The sequence below is a fragment of the Natator depressus genome, chromosome 25 (genome assembly GCF_965152275.1).
Source record: "Natator depressus isolate rNatDep1 chromosome 25, rNatDep2.hap1, whole genome shotgun sequence".
NCBI lineage: Eukaryota > Metazoa > Chordata > Testudines > Cheloniidae > Natator > Natator depressus.
The window spans coordinates 8,336,104-8,363,342 of record NC_134258.1 but is presented as its reverse complement, the minus strand read 5'-3'; the positions used below and the strand labels follow the sequence as shown (position 1 = coordinate 8,363,342).

The 27,239-nt window shown below is 44.5% G+C and overlaps 1 protein-coding gene across 2 annotated transcripts in view; it reads left to right on the top strand.

Annotated features, from left to right (window-relative positions):
- The first annotated feature begins 688 nt into the window (after nt 1-688).
- Nucleotides 689-27,239, top strand: part of SH3GL1 (SH3 domain containing GRB2 like 1, endophilin A2) — a 50,471-nt gene continuing 23,920 nt past the window's right edge. The window contains exon 1 of one of the 2 annotated variants that reach the window (XM_074939750.1): nt 689-1,570. In XM_074939750.1, coding sequence (XP_074795851.1) covers nt 1,526-1,570 — 45 coding nt within the window. In that variant the 5' untranslated portion in view covers nt 689-1,525. The remainder of the gene's footprint in view (nt 1,571-27,239) is intronic. The other variant, XM_074939749.1, reaches the window with a different exon arrangement.

Sequence of the window (27,239 nt, the reverse complement as noted above, 5' to 3'; positions counted from 1 at the left end):
TGGTGGGGGAGCTATGTGTTTGAAGGACTGAGCTCTGAGAGTGAAAGGTCTTCTGTTTAAGGACTGTGACTTCATACCATCTATAATATGCTTAGGGCACTGTTGGCAGTATGTAAATGATAAATAATAATAATGCTCCTCAGTTTTGATAGTTAATAGTAAATCATTGCAATAATGGTGATGAGAAAATTAGCAGTGATAAAACCATTGGAATCGTGACAGTAGTGAAAATAATAGCTGTTTTACTTGGTCATGGTGAAAACGATAATAGTGATCAAAAGTAGAGCTATTAGTAATGGGAATTATAATAATTCTGTTGCTCAATAGTGATAATAATAGTGATAGCTGTTAATCACAAGTGTACACAGTACACCTGCTGTCCCAGCCTGGCCTACGTTTGTTACTGGGTCTCACGCTATGGTACTGCTGCCTGCAGGGGGCGTTGTAGCAGCACATCGTCTGCAGGGTGACTCTCTAGCCGCGGCCACACTTTCTATGGTCCTGCGGTTGGGACATTCTCTCACGCGCCCATATCTATGGTAGTGGCTTAGCCAGACCGTGGATCTCGCTCCCCCGGGCCGGCAGGGGGCGGAATGATTCCTGGCGTGACGCTCTAGCAAAGTGGCCATAAGTCCCTCCGCGGGGCTGGCCCGCTTCCGGCCTGGGCAGAGGCGGAAGTGTGCGGCGGGGTGCCATGTAACTTCCGGAGAGGAGCGGGCAGAGGAGGCGTTGCGCGTGGAGCCGGGCTGTGTCCGTCTGTTTGTCTGTGGCGCTCTCCCAGGGCTGCTGGGGCGTCCGTCCGCACCTGTGTCCGGCGCTGTCTGTCCGCCTTCGTGTTCCCCTCGGGTCTGTCTGTCCCTGTGTCCGGCGCTGTCTGTCCGCCTTCGTGTTCCCCTCGGGTCTGTCTGTCCCTGTGTCCGGCGCTGTCTGTCCGCCTTCTTGTTCCCCTCGGGTCTGTCTGTCCCTGTGTCCGGCGCTGTCTGTCCGCCTTCGTGTTCCCTTCGGGTCTGTCTGTCCCTGTGTCCGGCGCTGTTTGTCCGCCTTCTTGTTCCCTTCGGGTCTGTCTGTCCCTGTGTCCGGCGCTGTTTGTCCGCCTTCGTGTTCCCTTCGGGTCTGTCTGTCCCTGTGTCCGGCGCTGTTTGTCCGCCTTCTTGTTCCCCTCGGGTCTGTCTGTCCCTGTGTCCGGCGCTGTCTGTCCGCCTTCGTGTTCCCCTCGGATCTGTCTGTCCCTGTGTCCGGCGCTGTCTGTCCGCCTTCGTGTTCCCCTCGGGTCTGTCTGTCCCTGTGTCCGGCGCTGTCTGTCTGCCTTCGTGTTCCCCTCGGGCTCGGGTCTGCCTGTCCTGGGTCTCAGGCTTGGGGCTGTCCACGGTCTCGCCTGTCTGTCTGTCCCTGTGTCAGGCTCTCCCCGACCAGGCTGTGGTCGGTCTGTCTGTCCTGGGTCTCAGGCTGTCTGTGTGTCTTGGGTGCTGGTCGGTGCAGGGCTGGTCGGTGCCTGGGCCCCCCCGAGGCTGGGAGAGGAGGCAGCATGTCTGTGGCTGGGCTGAAGAAGCAGTTCTACAAAGCGAGCCAGGTGAGAGACCCACAGACTGACCCTGCCCCCCACCCCACCCACTCCTCGTGACAGATCCCCTCCCGCACACATCTACAGCAGGTTGCCTCCCCTCTCTTGCAGGTCCCCAGTTGCATCCCATGAAGTGGGTATTCACCCATGAAAGCTTATGCTCCAATATGTCTGTTAGTCTATAAGGTGCCACTTTTACAGATCCAGACTAACACGGCTACTTCTCCGATACTTGTCCCCAGTTGAGATACGCTTCACTGGCGTGGCAAGCTTGGCAAATGTTGGCCAAGTTTGGGAAGTCTTGTGCATGGAGCCTTAGGGGCCTGTGTTCCCAGTCTCATATTGACACTCAGAGGTGCTCCCCTGGCTCTGTTATCCAACACTTGCACGCCTACAGGGGCTTCTCCACAGATTCCTTACAGTTGCACCCTCAGAAAGTCTTTCCCCATTACACCTTCGGACACTTGCACTCACACTGATTCTGGAGCATCAGGGTTCAGCTAACGTGGTGCCTTTTAATTCCTGGCATCACCATTTGCCCCCCGTTCAGATTTCTCTGCTGTTGTCCATGTATGTGTGTCCAGTACTAGTGCTGCTCCCTACCTGGAAAATAGATTCTTCTTGAGTGTTGACCCAGTCTCTGAATGGTTTGACACTGCATTGCTTTACCTCAGTTTATTTTTGAGGCTGGCTAGAATGGGCTGATGTTGAAAGGAAGATGGCTTGAAATTGTAGCTGCGGAGGAGGGGTTTGTGACAGCAAAGGGAGATATTTCTGAATTAAAAGCTTCAGGTTGGCTGTGGCACTGCCAGCTGACTATACATGGCTTCATCTTCCAGGAAAATATCTATGTTAATATCTTAAGTCTGCCTGTGCTGAGTGTCTCCACCTTTTCTCACAAGAGATCTAGCCTTTCTAGTGCATACTGAGTTACCTTTCGTTAATGAGATTTGTTGTGCATTTTGGTGAAAATGATGTAGGCTCACTGTAATGTTCTTTCTGATATAAACAAAGATGTGCACAGGGAGGCAGCAGGTAAAACAGATGGCTGCTTATTATTCTTGCATCCATTTCTTCTTCCCCCTCAATTCCTACTTGCTTTATAGCCACCATTCTTCGTGACTTCCATCTGTCTTGTCTCTTCACTGGGAACGAGTTTGTTCTGGAAGTGCAGAGAAGGGATGGAGTAAATCACCATGGGATGCAGAAGTCTAATTCAGAAGTTAAATGTTTTTGGTTTAAAAAAAGATGAGCTCAATCAAATTAGTGACTTGGTGATCCTATTCTTGTGAAATTGTAGTAGAGATCTGTGTGTGGAAATAAGGACGCAGTTGTGTTTGTAATACGATTGTGGCAGGAATGCTGTAGTGTTTCCTTGTTTTGAAGGGGGAGGAATGGTAGATAAGAGCTGTCCACTGCCACATTCTACAATATTGGTGTCTTGGGTTTCCCCCCTCAGCAAAGAGAGAAGAGAAATACTCTGAGTTCCTAAATTTGTATGTGTGTAGTTCTTTTCCTGACAAGTATTGGATGTGGCATATAGGTCCTCTTTAAATTGCATGTCAAATCCACAAGAGAAACAATAAGATGCCAAAGTGATCTATTTCCTAGGCTACTCTGTGCTCTTTAGGCTTTTATACCATCACCATGACTACTTGTTTGTTCTGAACTCAGGAAGATGATCAAGAAGCTATTCTGTCACCTGAGGTGTCATCTTAATTCCTCCTATGTATAAACACTTCTAAAATTCAAATAGGCCATGTGGTGTTTAGTGGAAATGGTCTCTCAGAGAAATGAGTCTTCCACTTGGGCCAGTAAGCGGAGAGGTGTGTGTTCCAGGGTGATTGTCTACTAGTGCTTCTGTATATTTCATTGCTATATGTGCACCTTTCAAAGGTGCACTGCAAGTAGTGAGTGAGAATTTTCTTATGTTTTGAACTTGTTTTGTAATGGGCAGTTTATTGTGAGTGAATTGCAGTAGTTCTCTAGTCAGTAGGCGCAAGTACAACTTAAGGTTATTGGATAGAAAACTCTAAATGGCATAACTATAAGATCATAGAATCATAGAATACCAGGGTTGGAAGGGACCTCAGGTGGTCATCTAGTCCAACCCCCTGCTCAAAGCAGGACCAATCCCCAATTTTTGCCCCAGATCCCAAATGGCCCCCTCAAGGATTGAACTCACAACCCTGGGTTTAGCAGGCCAATGCTCATGTGTTGCACTTCTCTGAACATTGAGTTAAAATTTAAAAAAATAAGTCACAAATCTGAAAAGACGGGAAGAAAAAAAAGTTTGGAGGAAGTTGGGAAGACTGTGGAAGGTACCAAGAGGAGTGAAATGCTGGACCAGAAGGTGGGATTGTAACTAGGAATAACAGGCCCTGGTTGTACCTAGGGTCTAGTAAAGGGCAGCAACAAGCTGCAGCATAACCTCAGGAAATTCCCTCTTCCTTGATAGTAGCTGGCATCAGGAACTGGAAAAGACTTTGTGGTATGTGAATCTGGCGAAATCTGGGATTTCGGGGAGGGGGGGTGTTTTACAGGAAATGGCGACCTTAAGATTCTGCGAGAAAACCTGTGCAAATTATTAATGACATATTAGCCAAATAGTTATTTAAAAACTCCCTCAGTAGGACAGGTAAAAACCATGGTACTGAGTTCAAAAATTCTGTGTTCAGGCTTTCATTACAAAGGAATCCTACCCACAAATCAGTGATGGGATCCAAAATTCTTCAGATAAATTAAGTGAGTCTTGGGATGACTTTCCTGCTTCTCATGGAATTCACAAACTCCCTTGTCCTCTTGGCTTCTGCTAACCATCCCGGTCAGAGATGACTTATCCCTTTGATTTTTATTAATACTTCTGAAGTGAACCCTTTTTTTAGATCATCACTGGAATGCACCAAGTATCAACAAAATTTTCTGTGGGGAGAGCACCCCTCAGATATCCCTAAACAGTATGCATTCTCCCCCATTTAAAGTGATAGGGAAATACACGGTGTTCAGCTACCAATAGACTTGTTATATTTTCCAGGCACAAAGCGTAAACAAACAGTTCTAGTGAAGTGCAGTTTAATCCAAGTATGTTTGCTAAGTGGTTTTGTCTCCTTTCTTGGTTACGTTTATGAAAAAGAACTTTGCTTAAAAGGAAAAACAAACTAATAGATTGCTGAAGACTTCACTCCTCCTGGCTACTTAAAACTCCTGGATCAGTGCTTTAAGATAGTCCAAGGGGAAAGGTCGGCTGGGAATCTCTTGTTGGAGGATTTCACTGTCATAGAGCGCTGTGGTGTTTTAAGCAGAGCAAATAGATGTGAAAGTTCATCTCTGAGTCAAAAGCAAGGTGTTTCTCCAGACTAAATACATCACTCTGGAACTTGTGATGAAAGCTTTCTTCAGGTGGGCATATCTAAAATGAGTTGGATTCCCACTTCTTTGGTTGGTGGTGGGTTTTTTGTTTCTAATATTTTCAGTTCATTTTGTAAAACAGGCACTGATCCCAGGTTCTGTGCACTTGTGCGAATGTTAAAGCCTCACAGAACTGAAGTGAGCAATAGCCACAGTGCAGAAATTTGTTGGTGGCCTGTCCCTCCCTTTTCGCCTTATTTGAATATTTGGACTGTGTCCGAGGGCATTTTAAAAAACAGGAGATAAGGAGTCTGCACAATTGCATCTGGAGTCCTTTCTCACATCTCCCCGCTGCTGCCGCCGCCAAGATTTGGAAACTGATCTAATTCTGGCAAAACCTAGTTTAATTTGAGGCTTGCTGCCAGTGTTCGTGGCATGGTTGCAGAAGTGAATTGCATGTTTCACAGTGAGGTGGGAGGAAGGGAATCTGTCTTGCTGCACTTCTCTTTCTGAGGATGGACATGGCTAACTGCTCTGAGGTGTTTGAGTTGCTCAAGCTACAGTCTCTCTCTCTCTCTGGGGGGTAGGGACCAATCACACCCATTCTGTTTCCCTTGTTTCTCTCCCTTGCACGCACGCACAGTATCCCACCCACTTCTGCTGTGCTCCTGAGGTGAAGGGTGAGAATAGAAGACGTCACAGGCTGATTAGTTATGTTTTGGCTCTCACGGAGGCATTGGATCTTCCACACATGTGGATTTGGCAGTGGCTTTCTTAAAAAGCTCTATTTAATTTCTGCTGTTAAACAGGGCAAGATGTATGAAGAATTTAAGCCTACAAAGGAATCTAGCAATCCTCCCTCCCTTAAAAAAAAAAAAAACTGCATTATTGTGCCAGTGAGTGTGGGATCCTCTCCCTACCAACGATAGACGTTGCCAAATCCTCTTCTAGCTGAGCAAGGCGGTGCTGGTGGCCATGAAGAGGACTTGATCCTGCCCCACTGTGTTCCTTAGAGAGGCCTTTGGCTTCTCTGTCCGTGGTTTGCACTCTTCGTGAGTGAAGCTGCCAGGCTCCCAGGCAGCAGCAAGCAAGGGAGCTTTTAGCAAAAAAACAAAAAAACCCAAACCCGACCCAGAACAACCCGTCCTGGCAACGTGTTTCCGGTGGTGAAAAGTTATCCTGTGTGCATGCAGAACAAGTCCTTCTTGTCCAGAACTGCTTCACAGTTAAATGTCCCTCTTTTAAAAAAAAGATGCAGATTTCTCCCTAGAGCGAGGAGAAGAAACAGTCTCGAGATTTCTGTTTGGTTTTGAGTTTCAGCATCTGGGTTTGGGAGCAAGCTTGGAAAAACCATTGGAGCACTCTTACCACTGTGTCGGTCATGGGTCTGATCCAGTCTGGCAATTCCCAAGGTCTTTCTAGGCCAGTATCCTGTCTCTGACAGGGGCTAGGTACCAGATGTTTCACAGGAAGGTGTAAGAGCCCTGCAGTAGGTAGATGGGGTGGGGAGGGGGGAAGGGAATAATCCACCTCCCGTGTAGGTCTCATCCTGCTCGCTAACAGTGAGAGATTGGCTTAAACTTTGTGCCTCACAGTTTAAGCCAAATATCCATTCCAAAACTTCTGGTGGCATTGCTTAGGATAACTCTTGATATCCATATAAATATCTAACCCTTATTGATCTTAAGTTAAATCAGACCTGCCCCATAGCAGGTTTAACTGAGGCCTAGTCTACCCTTGAAAGTTGTACTGGTATAATTATGTTGGATGGGGTGTGATTCCTCCCTCCCCTGCCTTTTTTTTTTTTTTAAATTTATTTGTATTAATCGGTGGAGTTATACCGGTACAGGCCCTAGGATGGATGCAGTTATATTGGTATAAAGGTGGCCTAGTGGCTAGAGCACTGGAATGGGACTTAGAAGACCTGGGTTTTATTCCCAGCTCTGTCGCTGGCCTGTTGGGTCACCATGGGCAAGTCATTTCATTGCCCTCTGCCGCAGTTTCCCCACATGTAAAATGGTGATAAGGATACTGTGACGACCTTTTGTAAATTACTTTGAGATCTACTGCATAGGAGCTAGGTATTCTCTTCTTACACCAGTACAGTCATCCCCCTTCCTGTATGATGACCGCTGTACTGGTATAATCACCTTTATACCGATAGCACTGAGTTGTGGGACGGAGGGTGGCATTGTTAAAGCAGTACGACTTTCTAGTGTGGACAAGGCCTAACACAGTAGTACAAAGTGATGTAAACTGCCAGTCTTGTCTATACTAGAGCTCCCATTTCTGCTAATACTGATTCAGGTGAATGTGAGGGCTCGTATTTTATTTATTTATTTTTCATTAAAATTTCCTTTTGTAGACATGGCCGTGGTGGTGATAGCAGATTTGGTTCGGTTAGGGGAAAATCCTCATCCCCGCTGTTTGGGGGTAGCAAAACTAGACCTTGCTAGCAATAGCTGTTGGCTGCTTTCTTGATTTCTGTCCGAGTATGGGCAGGGCTGTAAATTGGGTCACTTCTGTTTAATCGTGAAGTCTGCACTGACTGAAGCTGTGACCTTGCACATGCTCAATCCTGCCAGGGCTGATGTACTGGGGGCCTTTCTCTAGCTCAGTGGTTCTCAAACTTTGGTACTGGTGACCCCTTTCACATAGCAAGCCTCTGAGTGCGACCCCCACCCTCTTATAAATTAAAAACACTTTTTTATGTATATAACAGCATTATAAATGCTGGATGTAAAGCAGGGTTTGGAGTGGAGGCTGACCTCTCGCGACCTCCCATGTAATAACTTTGTGACCCCCTGAGGGGTCCCAACCCCCAGTTTGAGAACCGCTTCTCTAGCTCATCCTCACTGCATTGGGACCCCTTCTGTAGGCCCATCTACACAACAAGAGCATCGCTTTTATAATGGACTCAGTCTAACATCTACCTGGACCGAGTCTTCATGTTTATAAAACAGGCTGGAGACTAGACCAAAATGTCTTTCTAAAACAGGTCCGACATGCTTTGGTCTTAATCAAGCTGATGCCACAAACCTTGCTGAACCTGTCCTTCTTTATAAACTGGCTCAGCAAATAATGGATGATTTTTCTAGTGCAACTGGACCTTGCTTCTCTATCCTCTAGCCCAGTGTTTCTCACCTTTTTGATACCAGGGACCGGTTTACTGCCTTCCTCAACTGTGCCAGGGGGATCTCAGGGACTGGTGCTGGTCCGTGAACCGGTCATTGGAATGGGCTAGAGCGGTGCTTCTCGCCCATCCCATCCTTGGGAGCTTCTGACTTCCAAACGCCACAAAGGTCCTTGCTGCAGCAGCTAATAGTTGAATCAAAAGGTGAACTGTATAGTAAGAAAGCAGTGCTGCTTGATCTGTGAAATAAAGACACATCCTCTTCCCCTGGCAGGATTTGGGGAGGAGAGAGCATTACTGCTCCCCCTTTCCTAGTCTGAACTGCAAAGCCCAGCAACCTCCTCCCCCCGAGTATGAAACCCAAAAGCCGTTGCCTGAGGGAAGGATGGGGAGCAGTAGGTAGGTCTAACAATCCCCACAACCCTATGGCAGATATTGGCAATTCTGAAAAGTGGCAGGTGTCAGTAACTCCACTCTCTCTTTCGTGAGGCTGGTGACTGCTTTCATGATCTCTTCCTTTGATAGCAAGAGTTTTTCCTGCAGCGCAGTCCAAGAGCCAGAACAATTCTCTGTAACCTGATGATAGCTGTTATAGCTGGAACAGCCAAGAGATCTCTAGGATCAACTTGCATGCATGCTCCCTGTCCAGCCAGTTGCTAATGAGTCCCCAGAACTTCCTTCCACTTAATTTGGCAACACCAGCTCAGCAATGTGGTGGTATGCACTGAAGTGCCTGGGAGATGAGGTCTGGTCCCAGGCATGCAGTACAAAGATAGTTTTGTGGCTGGGGGAGAGAATGCAGCTGACAGGAGGTGGATAGAATTTCTCCCATTCTCATGCAGGCTGGGCTGGCATTTCCTTGATCTATATACCTGAGGCATGTTCTTCTTCTTGTGGCTTTACACTTGAATCTTTGTGCATTTTTCTTCATTGCTGCTTTATAAGAAGTATATTAAAAAAAAAAAATCTGCAGAGCTGTATCAAGTCAGTTCCTTACATTGTCCTTTAGCACTTCTGTCAAAGTAGTATCTGTCTTTCTGCTCACTTCCTTCATTCTGCATACAGAGGCCAGGTGGTGGTTTCCTCTGGAATGTCTGCGGGGGAAACGTGTCGCTTCAGGACTAGCTGCACAGCATGTGATCCTCTGGTAAAAGGGAAAGCGCTTGTTAGCTGTGCAATGTGCAGGATAAGCTTTGTTAAAAACCAAAGCAAAACAGCTTTCTGTTACTTTACAGACTCTTTAAATCACTCTGGCAGTACACAGGTATTAAAGTGGATGTAAGTGCTGCTCTGGGGCCATAGGGGGCCTCCCTGGCTATGTAGAAGTGGCATAGGACTTTGTGTTACCCTTGCTCAAAACCCCAGCACACCTAGGGTGAGCCGCAATGAACTAATGTAAGTGAAAGCATCCCAGAGGCTGCCAGAACTCTGCAATGGATGCTAGGCTGGGCTCTGAGGACAGGATCATTGGCAAAACTCCTGTTGACTTCAGTGTGGCCAGGAATTCACCCCAGAAGCATAACAATGTCTTAAAGCTACCAAATGCCGGAACCAAGTAACTGAGAATCAGGTCCATTGAGTTTCAACTTAACCAGGGTTGAAGAGAAGGGAGGAAAGGACGGGGGCGGGGGGAGACTGTACTGGTGCCCTGAGCTTGGGGAGTGATGGGGAGAAACATCTGTGTAAATAAAATGAAATGGGAGGGAGGTGGGGCCCCACCAAATGTGATATATCTGGGGCCCAAATTTCTCTTGACAGGCCTGAGCTTGTGTAATAATTTTCAGAGAGACTCATTTTTCAGATGCTCTTGTGTGTTGAAGGATCTCCAGAGACAACACAGCACGGGGCAAATGACCAGCATGGTACCTCCTGCAGGCGTGCTTTAGTCTTGCTCTGCAGGATTGAGTCTAGGGAGTGAAAAGAGAATTCAATCTCTATGGCTTGCTCAGTGTTTGGCCTTTCTGCTGAGACTGCCAATAAGGAGATAGCCAAGGTTGCTTAATGGAAACATCGTTTTGCCTCAGTGCTTTTTTAGTTCATCCGGATTTTGTAAGAGATCTGGGACCTTCATCAACCCAAAAACAGAATTGCCAAGCGTGTGGTGGCTTTTCCCCAGCTATGAGATGCTCAAATAAAATTGGGGTTCCTGACTTGATTTTGTGTCACTGGAGCATGTACAATCCCGCCCCCAATGAGAATAGAAAACATTTAGCTACTGTTGGTTTAAAAATTCAGTTTTCTATTGAAAGCCCACTTTCACTTCCTGCAAACATTGACAATGAGGGGTCTTTGGAACAGGAAATTGGTGCCTTGTCTCGTTAATATTTCAGTGGAAATTGCCAATTGATGCTAAGCAAGCATATTTGCACTAAATGAGTGGATAATGATTTGATGCATGGAAAATCACTTGCATTAAGTCAGGTGATCATAGAATATGAGGGTTGGAAGGGACCTCAGGAGGTCATCTAGTCCAATCCCCTGCTTAAAGCAGGACTAATCCCCAACTAATTAGTGGAATAGATGGCAGTGTTGTGATATGGAAACCTGTCCCCTAGGACTTGAAGTGTGGAGTGGGTGATCTCACAAGAGATTAATTTTAAAAAATTGTCATGCACAAAGCATTCTAGTAGCAAACAAAATCTAGCAAAACTAAACCACCCGGAAACAAATGTATATAAAATGCGTATTTAAAAATGGCAACATGGTCAGTTGTGATACTCGCCTGGGAAAAGGAATTACAATATAGTAAGGAATGACTTGAAGAGAGAGACAGATTCAACAGATATTTTGAAACTGTTCATTTTCAGTGTCAGATTCACTCTAGAGTAAATGGTTATGAGCAAAAATCAATGTACAGTCTAAGTTGGAAACATGAAAATACTTTGCAAAGCGGACTAGAACCTGCAGCAGAAAGGAGGAAGATGATATTAAATGGCAAGGTTAGAAAGCCACTGAATGAGAGTATACTCTTTCTCCTATGTGCTTATTTCTGATACAGCATTCTGTTATGTCCGACCTTGCATGGAAAAAGCGTTCTCTGTAATCATCACAGCGGAAGGGTTTTTAGAAACAACACTAAGTTCTAACTTCGCTCCACCTTGTCACTATTTGTGGACTTTTCTGTCATGGTAGTTTCCAGTTTTGAAACCATCAGTTCAAATACTTCAATTTTACTTCCAGACAGTTCTTGGGAGAAGTCACTTCAAGACAACCCAGGGTAAGATCTGACATCTGTAGAGCTATGTGAGTTTATATGTTCTGATGATCAAGACTGAAAGCAGAATAAAGGCCCAAATTTGTGGTGCAGTGAACACCCCAACTCCCACTGGAGCCAGGAGTGCTCAGCACCATGCAGGATTGGGCCCCTGTTGCCCCATCCAAAGGTGTGGCGAGCTGAAATGGGTGAAGTTAAACGTGTTTTCCTGGCAGCAATAAATAGGACTCACGTGGCACAGGTTCTATTAATATTAACCCAGCCAGGAATCCCCTGCGGTCCTCCAGGTCTGGCTTCCAGCATTCATGTACTTCTGAGGGGCAGAGCCTGGGGAAAACCTGACTTGTTTAAGCATGGGTGTCCCATGTACAGCATGACAATCATGTATTACACAGCGTGGAATCCGGTATGTTGTTGAGAGGACGTTCAAGAGGGACTCCCCTATTCAGCTGATCAGCCTTCGTTATACTTCAGTCCTGTCATCCTAGCCTGACACAGGGAGGCACAGAGCTCCTGTGAGGTGCCAGTTGCTATCGCTGGAGATCATTGTTTAAACGATTCATGTGTTTGCCGAGCTGTGTGCATCTGTGGAGGTGGGAGAGTTGGGAAGCATTCAATTCTGTTACACCCATTTCTTCTACAGTGAACTTGGTTGGCAATGAATTTACCATTCTATCCTAGGTAATAATACTTAGCACTTATACAAACATTTGCCATTGCAGCCACCTAAAAAGAGACGTCGCTCACAGTGTATCTTTATATTATTGCCCATGCAATTGGCCCTCTCCTTTCTTGCATCCTTTGTCAGCAATGAAGTAGTTAAAATAACACTGTTTCTATTATCATAGATCAGCATTAACGGCCCCACCTCTCTGAGCTATGGTTTCAGCCTGCCTGCAAACTCGGGCAGATGCTGCTGCATTGGTTGCAATCTCTTCATGTTTTAAAGGTTTCCTTTGCAACCGTAAAGGCTTGGTAGATTTCTTTTGAATGAAAGCTGAGATTCTTGATCACAAAGGTGGCAGTTGAGAGAAGTACAAGTTCAGTACGCACAGCCCAGTTCAACACCCTCATCTATGAGTGAGGAAAGTATTATCCTCGTTTTACAGATGAGTAGGACCCTACCAAATTCATGGTTCATTTTGAGTAAATGTCATAGTCATAGGACTTTAAAAATCTTAAATTTGATGGTCTCAGGTATTTAAATCAGAAATTTCAGGGTGTTGTAACCGTGGGGGTCCTGATCCAAAAGGGAAGGGTTGCAAGGCTTTTGTAGGGGGGTTGCGGTATTGCCATCCTTAGTTCTGCACTGCTCTCAGAGCTGGACACCCCACCAACAGCTGCCCATCTCTGAAGGCAGTGCAGAAGTAAGGGTGGCAGTACTGCGACCCCCTACAGTAGCCATATTTCACAGGGAAGGGCAGATTTCATGATCTGTGATGCATTTTTCACGGCTGTGAATTTGATAGGGCCCTACAGATGAGGGAATCCAGGACGCAGGAAGGATACACAGCTCGTTCAAAGCCAAAGTGGCAGATCCAAGCACAGAACTTAGGACTTCCGGCTCCTAGTCCTGATCTAATTTCACTGACTGGGCCGCACCACTCTCCCCTATTTGTTTCTATTTAAATGTGTTAAAGTTGGAAACTGTCCTTGTTTTATAAAAGATCAGTAGGTCATGGGTGAGTGTCAGTGAACTATCGAAAGTGTCAGGAAACAGGAAGGTGGTGGGGGATAGGTTCCTGAATGCAGAGAAAGGAAATGTTTCCTCCCATCTCTCCCCACCAACACTTCCCCCCAGGGAGGGAGCAAAGTAAGGATGAGATCAGGCCAGGTTGTAAAAACGGATTCATTTCTATAGCACGTCCTCGTTTCTCTCCCTTATTCTGCATACGTTAATGCCTTTGTGCAGGCTTGCTGCCCCATCACACCTCCATCAAATGGGTAGCAATTCTGGAGGAGCTGCCAACCTCATCACAGAAGGTCTTTTTCCTTTCTGCAGTGGTTGGAGCCAACTAGGTAACCCTCTCTGAGGAATTGCTGAAACACTTGTATAGATTCAAGGCACAATTGTGGATTTCACCAGCTTGCTGTTTCTTGATATCCTTCCTGGGGAGGCTGCAAGCTCTTTTTGGGGGAAAGTGCACGTTAGGCCAAAGGAAAAGGTTCCCCATCAATCCCATTCTGGTGTCAAAGTAGCAGAAATGTGGGGCTTTGAGTTCTGGGCTGTAGCCATATTGCAGGTATGTTTTGTGTGGGGGAGCCTGCTCCTTAACGAACACCCTCCCCGGCTTTTCCAGTGATCTCACCCCTTTGTTGAGGCCATGTATCCTGCACTACTCTGCAGAGGTTCTGCGGTAGGGGCCCATGAAGTGCCATGCACAGATGAAAATAGTTGCACTCCTCTGATACGTGGCATTTCCAAAGAAGTAGTATCTATGCCTCCATGAAACTCATTGGGGATTTGCTATGGGACAGAACAGGAGAGGGTGCCCATCCAGTGTGAGAATCTGCTGCAGGCCGACTTGGGGAAGTGTCCTGCTGCCTCTCACAGACACTTCTAGTGGTTCCTTATCTGTCCCAGATGTGCTGCCAAATTTTTGGCAAAGAGCAGCAACCAAACCAACCTGCAGCTGTTGAGCCCCAGGGTTAACAGCCTCCACGGAGGTTTGCTTGTGCAGAAGTTCAGCTTTGGGGGTGCTGCTGAGTTGTTTCACAAGAAGACTTCCGTGCTCTAGCTCTGACGTGGTCTGTCCTGCTATCTACTGTAAATCATTAACGAGGGGCCATAGGCAAGTCCTGGGATCGGAGCCTAACATGTGATGAGTGACTCCGCCTTTACCCTGTGAATATGGGTAATTTAATATATTATCCGCCATGGCTGCTATCTGCCAAATCACATTTCTCACTGCATATGCAGAAATCTTGTCTCAAAATCATGAGTCAGGCTGCTCCAGCTGGGCAGGGGTGAGTTAGATCTGTGCTCAGTTGTGACAGAGAAGGATGTAGGCTCTTGGGAAGCCTTAGAAATTCCCTGTAGGGCACCTCCAGCTTCTCTCTCGAACAGGCTTGTGTGTGACATGTCTGTAACTTCTTCAGGTTTTGACCCTGTCATGGCCTCTTTGTGGTTAGAAAAAGCATCCTTTCTCCATGTCTGATTTCCTTTTCCCATCCTGTTAAACTGCAACCCCATCACTTTCAAAAAGGGATTGCTGTTGACAGGAAATGGATGCGCTCTGTGGGCAGGGACTGAGCAGTGGCGGATCCCTAAGCTAGAGAGAGGATCAACAAGTTGTTCCTGGATCCAGTCCAGTAACGGTGTGTGTTTATCTCAGTATTGTGTTAACTGATCATTGTGTCTCAGGTTGTAGAAATGGTAACCATCCTGCCAGAGAGAGTGAGGGCGCACACAAGTTCTATACCTCTGAGGCTGATATGCACAGATTTGGAACTCAGCAGCCAGATGTAGCAATGTTTATGTTGATTCAGTCTGTTATGAATCCCAGTAGCCCAGATGTCTCAACCCTGTTGCAGTAATACTGCATGAAAATCAAGACTGTCATTAAGAACCGTGCCACTGTCTCTTCCAAAGAAGGCCTTTTATTGTGTGACTTGTTTAATTAGCTTTGCTTCTGCTATCTTATTAATAAAACTTGCAGCCACTGGGTATTTCAGAATCCTCTTATTGCATACTAACTACCAGATAATAACACCTGATAGTGTCACTAATATTTAGTGTGCTGTTCTGAAAAGTGACTTAAACATGGACACCCCCCCCCCCCCAGATGCAGTCTTATCGTTCGGTGGCTACAAGGTCAAGTTTGCTCCGTTAACGAGATTTAAAGGCGCTTTTTCTAACTACAACAGCCCTTCAGAATTCTCACTTGGATCTGAAAGTCAAGCAGGCTTCTTGCTAGCTCAGGCATCATCCCCAGCAATGAAAACTTATTAAGCATTCAATTGATGAAGTCAGAATAGAGTCCAGCTCATCCTCCAAAGTTCTGTTGACTCTAGGGCGAGCAGTACTTTAACAAAACAAACAAACAAAAAAGTTACCTTTATCAGTGTGTGCAGATATCACTCTGAATATACACCCACAGAACAGATCTCTTTAGTAAGAAGGTGCCTTTTTTCCACATAAACAGGTTTCTGATCTTAACCACATTGAAACTGCTATAGGGGGGAAGCATTTAAAAACAAAACACCCACAACCTCTTTTGTCCCAGACGCACATCTGTGCACACATGGTGTTGGGAATTTTTGAGAGATTGATCTGGCACAAACCTGGAGAACCAGATATTGGGATTATTTTCACTTATAAAGCTCCTCTGTGTATCGGAGAAAAGTAAAATGCTAAGGGATGACTCTTGTTTGTGCCTGCAGGGGACAGTTACATTTAAGTACCCGTTATCGGTGGGACTCAGGATTTGGAATGTAGCTCTGACTGTAGCAGCAAGGCAATTGAACTGCATTTGAGCGTACATTAAAATCTAGGTAGGCCCTTAAAAATAAAAATGATCTACCGAGCATCTGCAGCATTTGTCGGCGTTTAAACCGTTATGAAAATTATGTTAGCAAAGTTCTCTTGATGGTTAGCAAAGATGAGCTTTACCTAGGCAAAACAACATTGGGATGAGTCTTGGGGCGTCCTGCTGTGAAGGCTAGAGGTGTGACACAAGGTGCCATACCCTGATGCTGCGGCATGTTGGAATGCTCCTGGAAGAATAGAAACTAGCGAAGGAAGAGACCTTGTTTTGGTTTTTTTTTTTTTGCTCTTCCATGAGCTCTCCCCACTGTTTTTTTTTTGGTTTTTCTATTGATGTCCAGAACTGAATGCAGTATTTCAGTTAGTTGCATTAGAGTGGATCTATAACCTACCTGCTGTGTGACATGAAGCCTCTGTATATAGAGCCCAAACCTGAGCTGGCTATATAGTGTTGCAAATCCATGCTTAATCTCCTGCCTACTTATCAGCTCTAAATTTCTCTCTTGACATTCCTAATTTCCAGGCTCTCACCCCATAACACTGGTTGAAGTCACATTCTCTAGAAGTACTTATTTCTTCTGTATTAGCCAAGTATGCTCTGTACATAGCTTGTACCTCAGTATTTATTACATTTCATGGTAAGGAATTACAAATGTTGCTTATGCCGCAGAAATTAGTGAATCTCTGGAAACTGCCACTGTACTCAGTCTGTCATTAAAATCTCATTAGTATCTGGCATGAGGGGCAAGAGAAAAACAGTGATCTTAATTAGTATGTAGCACTTCAAGAATTGGAGTGATACATTGAAGTCCTTGGATGAAATACACTGTTGCAGTACAAAGTGCTGTACAAATGTTAGGGGTCAGATTTTTTTTTTTAGTGGTGCTGAGCACCCATAACTTCTATCAAAATCATTGGGAATTGTGAATTCTCAGCATCGTTGAAAAATCAGGCCATAGTTGATTAAGCCCCAACTCTTCCTCCTTGTAAGGAGTGTAAATCTTATCATGAGCTCTGGTATATATGAAGGCATTTGCCTCCGTTTAGAATATATGCTTTATGTGGGGTTTTGCCATTATGGCAAAAGGTGTGTATGGGCTCTGCTGATCCATATAAAAATCTTCATCTGTGTGGCTGTCTCACTTGCCATATCTGACTGAATACATCTGCCTAGCAGGTTACAGTATGGCAAAGGAAAAGTGGGCACTGGCTTTGCTCTTGCAGGATTTTGCTGTTCTACTGTATTATTCCACTCATTTTTGCAGCCCACTTTCACTAGCTAGGAAAAATCCTGGTGAAATTGCTGTTTCATTGGTACAGGAATATAGTTGTTCTGGGTTAAATCAGTGGTCCATCTGTCCATCTCTCTGCAACACTGGCCAGTACCAAATGCATCAAAGGAAGGTGCAAGAAACCCCGTGTCCAATTATGGAAAAACTTGGGTAAGTTTCTTCCTATCTTCCATCATTTAGTGTTTGACTTATGCCATGAAGCACAAGGATTCATATGCCTTATAAACGTAATATTCTGCCTAATGCAACTGTAGACATAAATGTATACTCCTGTTCTGAATCCTGTTAAACGCTTGATCTCAGTATTTGTGGCAAATGAGAACGACAGGTTAAATGTGTTTGCATAAATTCTTACCAATTAAAAAAAAAAAACCCTCAGTTTCATTGACTGGCCTTGTATTGCAAGAGGTGGTAAACAGGAAGTCACAACTTACTTTCTCTGTACTTTTAATGCAGGTGATCTTGGTAATCTTATTATTTGTCTCCTCTAAAATGCCGTCTTGGGCCAGATTCATACTGCGGACTTTTGCCAGCACAGCTGTGTCGGTCAGAGGTTTGATGAAGTGTGATCGCTGACTAACATCATTCTGGGATGTATTAGCAGGAGTGTTGGAAGCAAGATACGAGGAGTAATTCTTCTACTCTATTTCACACTGATAAGGCCTCAACTGGAGTATTGTGTCCAGTTCTGGGCGCCACATTTCAGGAAAAATGTGAACAAATTGGAGAAAGTCCAGAGGAGAGCAACAAAAATGATAAAAGGTCTAGAAAGCGTGACCTATGAGGAAAGATTGAAAAAATTGGGTTTGTTTAGTCTGGAGAAGAGAAGACTGAGAGGGGCATGATAACAGTTTTCAAGTGAAAAGGTTGTTGAAAAATTGTTCTTGTTAACCTCTGAGGAGAGGACAAGAATCAATGGTCTTAAATTGCAGCAAGGGAGGTTTAGATTGGACATTCGGAAAAACTTCCTAATTGCCAGGGTAGTTAAGCACTGGAACAAATCGTTAAGGGACGTTGTGGAATCTCCATCAATGGAGGTTTTTAGGAACAGGTTAGACAAACACTTGTCAGGAATGTTTAGCTATTACTTAGATCTACCTGGAGTGCAAGGGACTGGGCTAGATGACCAACTGACCTGCACTTCTGTGATTCTGTGATCTAGGTCCTGCTGATCCATATAAGGATCCTCATCTATGTAGCTGTCTCGCTTGCCATATCTGACTAAATACATCTGCCTTGCGGAAGGAATTAGAGTATGGCAAAGGAAAACTTAGCACTTGCTTCTCTTGCACAGGGTTCCTAATGTGGACCTGACCTCAGTCTCTCTTCAGAGGGAAATCTTTATAGGTTCTAAATAACTTTTTCTGCCCATCTCTGTATCCCATGAATTCATGTGTGTTGAACTCGGCACTTATGCACTGCTGGGTGTTGTGTCAACTGTAATAAATTTTTTGCTTTTTTTGTCATCCTAGTCTTAGTGCTTTTCGATCTCTAGTGTTTAACATAAAGAAAAGGAGTACTTGTGGCACCTTAGAGACTAACCAATTTTATTTGAGCATGAGCTTTCGTGAGCTACAGCTCACTTCATCGGATGCATACTGTGGAAGCTGCAGAAGACATTATATACACACAGAGACCATGAAACAATACCTCCTCCCACCCCACTCTCCTGCTGGTAATAGCTTATCTAAAGTGATCATCAAGTTGGGCCATTTCCAGCACAAATCCAGGTTTTCCTTCATGTCTCTGATTGCGTGACCAGAGAGATTGAAGTGTTCTCCGACTGGTTTATGATAAATGGACACAAATCAGATGTCAAGAATTATAACATTCATAAACCAGTCGGAGAACACTTCAATCTCTCTGGTCACGCAATCAGAGACATGAAGGTCGCTATCTTACAACAAAAAAACTTCAAATCCAGAGTCCAGCGAGAAACTGCTGAATTGGAATTCATTTGCAAATTGGATACTATTAATTTAGGCTTAAATAGAGACTGGGAGTGGCTAAGTCATTATGCAAGGTAGCCTATTTCCCCTTGTTTTTTCCTTCCCCCCCCCCCCCCCCCCAAGACGTTCTGGTTAAACTTGGATTTATGCTGGAAGTGGCCCACCTTGATTGTCATGCACATTGTGGGGAGAGTGGTCAGTTTGGATGAGCTATTGCCAGCAGGAGAGTGAGTTTGTGTGTGTGTGGGGGGGTGAGAAATGGCCCACCTTGATTATCATGCACATTGTAGGGAGAGTGGTCACTTTGGATGAGCTATTACCAGCAGAAGAGTGAGTTTGTGTGTGTGGTTTTTGGAGGGGGGTGAGGGGCTGAGAGAACCTGGATTTCTGCAGGAAATGGCCCACCTTGATTATCATACACATTGTGAAGACAGTGGTGACTTTGGATGGGCTATTACCAGCAAGAGAGTGAGTTTGTCTGTGGGGGGGCGGAGGGTGAGAAAACCTGGATTTGTGCTGGAAATGGCCCAACTTGATGATCACTTTAGATAAGCTATTACCAGCAGGAGAGTGGGGTGGGAGGAGGTATTGTTTCATGGTGTCTGTGTATATAATGTCTTCTGCAATTTCCACAGTATGCGTCCGATGAAGTGAGCTGTAGCTCACGAAAGCTCATGCTCAAATTGGTTAGTCTCTAAGGTGCCACAAGTCCTCCTTTTCTTTTAGTTGACATTAGTTGCATTAAATAAATTTTTTTTTACCGTAAGTTAATGGGCCCCAATAACTTAAGTTCTAGTGGTTGTGTTGGGTGAGTAGTGGAAACCTGTTACTTCTCTCTTTTCTTATGCGCTTATCTTCACTAGTAATTTTTACTAGGGCTATCAATCTCCGTTAACTCACGTGATTAACTCAAACAAATTAATAGCGATTAATCACTCTTATAATAATAGAATACCAATTGACGTTTACGAAGTGCACAGTGCCCACTTTATATTTTTTATTAAATATATGTATTGTAAAAATGATAAAACAAAACAAATAATATTTTTGAATTCACCTGATACAAGTACTGAAGTGCAATCTCTTTATCGTGAAAGTGTAACTTACAAATGTAGATTTGTTTTGGAGTGCAGTTATGTAACCAAAAAAAGCAGTCTAAAACTTTAGCGCCAACAAGTCCACTCAGTCCTATTTCTTATTCTGCCAGTTGCTCAGACCAACAAGTTTGTTTACATTGACGGGAGATACTGCTGCCTGCTTCTTATTTACGATGTCATCTGAAAGTGAAAACAGGCATTTGCATGGCATTTTTGTAGCCGGCGTTGCAAGGTATTTACGTGCCAGATGCGCTAAACATTCGTATGCCCTTCCATGCTGATGTTGCTCGTTTTTAAAAAAATGCATCAAATTTGTGACTGTGCTCCTTGGGGGGCAAATTGTATGTCTCTTGCTCTGTTTTACCCGCATTCTGCATATATTTCATGTTCTCGCAGTCTCGGATGATGATCCAGCACATGTTTGTTTTAAGAACACTTCCACTGCAGATTTCACAAAACGCAAAGAAGGTACCGATGTGAGATTTCTAAAAATAGCTACAGCACTTAACCCAAGGTTTAAGAATCTGAAGTGGTGTCCAAAATCTTGAGGGACGAGGTGTGGAGCATGCTCTTAGAAGTCTTAAAAGAGCAACACTCTGATGCGGAAACTACAGAGCCCAAACCACCAAAAAAGAAAATCCACCTTCTGCTGGTGGCATCTGACTCAGATAATGAAAATGAACATGCGTCGGTCCGCACTGTTTTGGATCGTTGTCAAGCAGAGCCCATCACCAGCATGGAAGTATGTCCTCTGGAATGGTGGCTGAAGCATGAAGGGACATATGAATCTTTAGTGCATCTGGCTAGTAAATATCTTGCAGCACCAGCTACAACAGTGTCATGTGAATGCCTGTTCTCACTTTCAGGTGACATTGTAAACAAGAAGCAGGCAGCATTATCTCCTGCAAATTGTAACCAACCTTGTTTGTCTGAGTGACTGGCTGACCAAGAAGTAGGACCGAGTGGCCTTGTAGACTCTACAGTTTTACAGTGTTTTATTTTTGAATGCAGTTTTTTGTACATAATTCTACATTTGTAAGTTCAACTTTCATGATAAAGAGATTGCACTACAGTACTTGTATGAGATGAGTTGGAAAAATAAGTTTTTGGTTTTTACAGTGCAAATATTTGTAATCAAAAATAAATATAAAGTGAGCACTGTACACTTTGTATTCTGTGTTTGTAATTGAAATTAACATGTGAAAATGTAGAAAACATCCAAAAATATTAAAAATTAATAGTATTTTATTGTTTAAGAGCATGATTAATCACAATTAATTTTTTAATCACTTGACAGCCCTAATTTTTATACATTAGATAAGAAATTTGAGTCAAGGGCTGTCTTGTATTATATGCAGCACATGGGAGATGATGATAAATAGTTAAAAATATGTATTGTGCAAATCCTTGTTGCTAACCGAGGCTTAACATGTCAAGAGAAAATAGGGGTAGAGACTTGAAATGAAAATGGTTGTTGAAATTATTTTTTTTCTCCAGTATGAGTCAGTTTTTAAAGCACAATTGCACTTTTTCCCCCTAACACAGTACAGTGCACTTAGACTTTAGCCAAGACCAGGCCAAATTGTCAGGTGTTTCGTTTTTTTTTTTTTTTTTTTTCCCTTTCCTAAAGAGAGGGGGGGACCCTTTTTTTTTTCTTGTTGAAAGGGTAGCTTGGAAAACATGGATACGTTGACAAGCATGAGACATTCTTGGAAAGGCTTCTTGTGCATAGAGTGGTAGCCAGTGAGCAGGGAAAGGATTGTGTGTGTGTTGGGAGAGGCAGAGATGGGTCTTCTGATTTGTTCAGTGACTGAGTGGCTATTTATTTCTGTAATATAATAGCGCATCCATAATTAATCAGCTCAGACCGCTTTTGCTGAATGCCACATCTCTGCAGAAGCAAGGCCTTCGGCAGTTATCTCTTAGGGGGATATCAGCTACATAAGAAGGGGTCAAAACCCGGCTTTCATAGTTTGACTGTGTTTTAAACAGTAAATTATTAACCCTCTGACAGAATGGGAAAGCTGCAGTGGCAGGGCCATAGCTTACAGACCCTCTCGTACCCAGCTTTAGCTTCACTACAGGTGTGTGTCCTGATGGCTGCTTAACTAGCTGCATGTCTACACTACAAAATTAGGGCAACCTAACTTATACCGGCATACAGCCACCAGAGTTATTACATCACTTGTACATGTCTACACTTTGCTCCTTGTGTTGACGGTGCGCATCCTCACCAGGAGCGCTTGTACCGATTGTGCTACCAGTGTGGAGGCATTGGGGGACAGCTTCTGAAAGCCAAGAACGGTTGATGTAAGCAGCGCAGTGTCTACACTCACTCTCTGTTGACCTAACTACATCAACATTGACTCTGCCTCTCGTGGAGGTGGAGTTATTAAGTTGGTGTAGCGGGGCAGTCATGTCGGCGGGAGCGAAATTTTAGCGTAGACACTTCCATAGTTAGGTGGATGAAAGGCAGCATACGTCGACCTAATTCTATAGTGTAAACCAGGCCTTAGTTCATAGTAAGGACTTAGATCTTGATCACTTTTTGAGCCCATTGGCTGGGTGGGGATGAATTGGCTGGGATTCAGTTTCTCTTGTAGGTGATTCATGATCAGTAGGACAAAACTGAATTGTAGAAAGTCCTTTTAGCACACTGACAGCACCTCCATTGGGAAGTTCCTCTATGATTGGACAACTTCATTAGGGGTATGTCTACGATACAGCAGCACCACTATGGTGCTACAGCTGTACCTCTGTAGCACTGAGGTGTAGACTCTTCCTAGAGCAACAAAGGGGTTTTCTCATCAGTGTCATTAATCCCCCTCTCCAAGAGGTAGTAGCTAGGTCAGCAGAGTTCTTCCATCAATGTAGCTGCATCTACAGTGTGGGTTAGGTCGATCTAACTACATTGCACAGGGTGCAGAATTTTCCACAGTGATGTAGCTAGGTCAATCCTATCTTCAGGAGTAGACCAGGACCCAGTCTCTTTCCCTCTTTAAGACATTTCTTCTGTAACCTTAACGTCCATTGAAGAACCCCTTCATTGATGTCTGGTTTGCTGCTCCTTTCCCTGTAAACCAAAGCACCAGTTCTGGTGAACCAGTGTTAGGAGGGGCATTAACAACTGCCACAGATGTGTTTGAAATGAGAAGGGAGTGTGTGGAATAGAGTAGTATTTTTATGATTTCTAGACATGTTTCCGTAACGCATTTGTCCAAAGGTACTTATGATATTAGTCTCCACATGAGTTTGCACAAGAACGTTTACCAGTGCTCAAATAGATAAAAATGAATGGAATTATTCCTACACTCAAATGAAGGCAGTGTAAAAAGCAATTGCATGAAGCTAAGGAAGGAAAAGTTTAGGCTCGATAATAGGGCAGAATTCCTAATATGAGCCGTTTGGCAGTGGAATAGACAACCAAGGTAAATGGTGAAGTTGCAGGGTCCATAGCTACTCAATGGCAGCATAAATAAGATAGTAACAGGAATGATGTAATGAATAAACTGCAAATATGCTATGGCGAGATCAGGCTAGATTTTCTAGCACTATTAGCTATCTCCTCAATTCCTCTTCATTGTTCCCTTCCTTCTGAAGTGAGGTCTGAGAGGCAGAGAGATCTAGTACAGCGACCCCCAAATTTTACAGGTTACGTACCCACCTCTTCAAAAAATTAAGTGACTGGATGGACCGTCAAGCTCATGTGGTATGTGCACCGCTGGGGGTACAGGTTGGGAACCCTGATTTAGTGTTTGTCATAAACTGGGCATCAGGAGACTTGGGTTCTGTTTTGTAGCTTTACCACCAGCCAGTTGTGTGACCGTAGGCAAGACATTTCTCCTTCAACCATTTGTCTGTTTAGATTGAAAGCTCTTCCGGGCAAGAGCGCTCTCTTATGAGGTCTATGTACAATGGCCAGCACAACGACACCTCTAGGCATTACTGCTATACAAATTAATTTTTTTGATCTGTGAATTGCAGACAGGTCTAAGATGCTCTTGCTGTGCAAAGCCCCCAAGCACATGGGATCCCATGGGCAATTCCTCGCTAAAGCTATCTTAGAATTATGTTTTTCTTCTTTCCTCTCCACTTATAAGTTCTGTAGTAGTTACTCATCTCTTATTGTGCACAAATAATGCTCATAACTTTGTGCGCCTTTAAAAAAGTGGGTAATGATTGGTGGAAATTTTGTCATACATATGCTGATCTTTCATCAGACCTATTCACTCAGTGCCACCCAATAACTTCCTTCAGTTCTGTGTTCTCTTGGTGACTTACCCCTGAAAGACTTACTGTGACGGGATCCCCAGGGTGCAACCTGGGACTGTGGGATCGCTGCACCCCTTTTACTCACCATTCTGGATTGTCTCTCCCAATGCCTTACTGGGGGTGGCAAGCAGTAAACCCCTCCAGGTGTTACCACTCAGTACAAACGCATGGGGAGCCCCACACCCAGCTAGATTGCATGAATGCTCCCAGAGCCATTGATGAATCGCACAGAGAAAGGCAACAGCCAAATCCCTTCCAACCAACCAACCCCCCCGCCCCCCCCCCCCCCGGGCTCCCAGCCTTGAACCACCGGAATACACTGTCTTGCACTGCTCAAGACCCTTTCTTGAGCAATGCAAGTTTATTCATTGGTTCACCACTTCCACAATGGAAAGTGGACATACACCAGTCATTGTAACCTGAGCAGATCTACCAACCATTTCAGTCGAACTCACTGGTAAGGATAAATACTAGATTAAGTTTATTGATTATAAAAGATAGGCAAAAAGTCAGAGCAGTTACCAAAATAAAAGATAAACACGCAACTGAAATTCTCAACCTATAGACTGGGCAGAACATAAGTTCAGGCATATCTGGTGGGCATTGCTGAGTCACCAGGCAAGGCTGAGCAATTCCCCTGGTGTGGCCTTGTCCAAGTGCGTCACTGAATTGCAACTCCCTTGCTGGACAACGGCTGTTGATGGTGGGTCCACACCTGCCTGGGCATTGATTACCTCCCTTGTTGTTGTCTCTGGGGATCTAATATCTGCGCAATACCCCAATTCACAACATATTTTAGTGACAACCATATCCATAACTTCATGTGCACTAATAATCTACATATTTAGGTAGGCTCTGATCTGCTGAAAGCCCTTGTTCTTTCCCCTTGATACCTTACATGGCATGCTTTATATGAATCCTAGAATATCAGGGTTGGAAGGAACCACCTGAGGTCATCTAGTCCAACCTCCTGCTCAAAGCAGGACCAATCCCCAACTAAATCATCCCAGCCAGGGCTTTGTCAAGCCGGGCCTTAAAAACCTAAAAAGTATCACAGTTATAGACATATGATGAATATGGGGGTTACAGGGCCCTCCCCCACGGGATAGAGTGTCACGCTTACATTTTTGAAGCGTCTCTGCATCTTCAGCTATGTGCACACCCTAATATTCTAGTAGATTTAGACTAACCTAGATGAATGCCTTTTGATTCTTGCTTTATTTCCAGGGCCTGCACCAGGTCGGAAGGTGGCAACTGACCTTTCACAAGACTGTGCCAAGACTAGGCCATGGAATCTCAAAATGAGACTTGGTCTCTGTGTAAACACCCATGAGGTTATCACTGCATACTTACACAGGACACCACCCCTCGGGAGCTCGTTTTGATAGGAGTCTTGCAATCCATGGTTCCACTGCCCAGAGAGTAAAGAGGCAGAAACTTGGCAAGTCTGGGAGCACACCCGTGTTTTCCAAGAGCCACGCTGGTGCTGCACTGTGTAATTGACTCCAACAGTGCCCTGCAAGGCTCATTCAGAGCGTGCTATAGAAACACAAATGCACTGCAAGGTCAGTTGGGAACCCTGTGGGGTGATCACCAAGACTCCAGCTGTCCGATACCATAATAAAAGGCACATTAAGGTTGTGGTTGTGAATGACAGTGCCCATTACTCCAAATCTATTCATAGCACCAGAGTAAATTGTTGCTTGGGTAAGTGAAACTTGAAACTGTCCAGTCTGCCATTGTTGAAAATAACGATGGTGCGGCTTCCAGTGAAGACCTGAATTACGCTAGTAAGGGTGGCTTTCTTGAGCATTCATGTGAACAGCCCACAGAAAAGCATGTGTTACAGGAGAATTTCTTTTCTTAACCACTGCTGTGTCTCTACTGGGCTTTCCTGTTCTAAGCATATTGATCTTGGACTCAAAACATTGTAGCACCTTGTGGGCTGGCTTTTCCCACGCCACTTCCTCCCTTTCTATTGGGCGAGAGCAGGTTGTGGTGGTGGTGTGGGTCTATTTTTTATTTATTTATTTATTTATTTTAAACTTTCCTGTTGGGAATCAGTATTCACAGAAGCTGCTTAGGGACCAGGAAGGCTTTGATCCAGGATCCAGAAGGATAACTTTCCATTATAGTGGGGACATTGTTTTGAATTCAGTGGTTGCATGTGTTTGTCCCAGCAAAAGAATTAGTTATTGGAGGAGGCTTTCTGAGTGGGGGAGGAGGGGCGGGAAGGCAGAGTGATGGCCTGCAACATCTTAAGTTAATTTTAAATTAGAAAAGTGTGAAATCGCTGCCATGAATAGTTTAAAAGAGAGCAAAACATCAGAAGAATCAAATATATAAAACTACGAGGAAAAGTTGTACCGTAGCAAGCAGATCAAAATGGCCTAAATTTCAGAACTGACGAGTGATTTTGGGGGGTCTCAAGTTCGGCACCTAAAAAACCTTACCCACCTCTAAAGGCCTCTAAGTTCAGATAGCAGGTGCACAGCCCTTTGTGAGACTGGCCCTCTTTACAATGTCTCAAGTTGGGGACCAAAAACAGACACCCCCAAAATCACCAAGCAGTTTTGAAAATTTCGGCCAATGACTTAATATAAAAATCACAGTCAAACAACCGTTTTTAAGGTCTTTAGTCCTTCTGCTCTGGCATCCTTCCTCAGGTGGCAGCCAGTACTTGGATGCTCTTACTAATGACCTAGTCCTGTAAGGAAAATCCTGTTGCTGTCTGAGGGGTGACCATTCCCCAAAAGTGGAGGCTATATACTCATGATCTCTTCTAATGTTTGCTGCTGCTGGATGTATTTGAGCACGTCCTGGGAGAACACGTGCCAGGTGGTGGAACGTTTCCTAACACACCTTTCTAGTCACTACAGTGTGATTG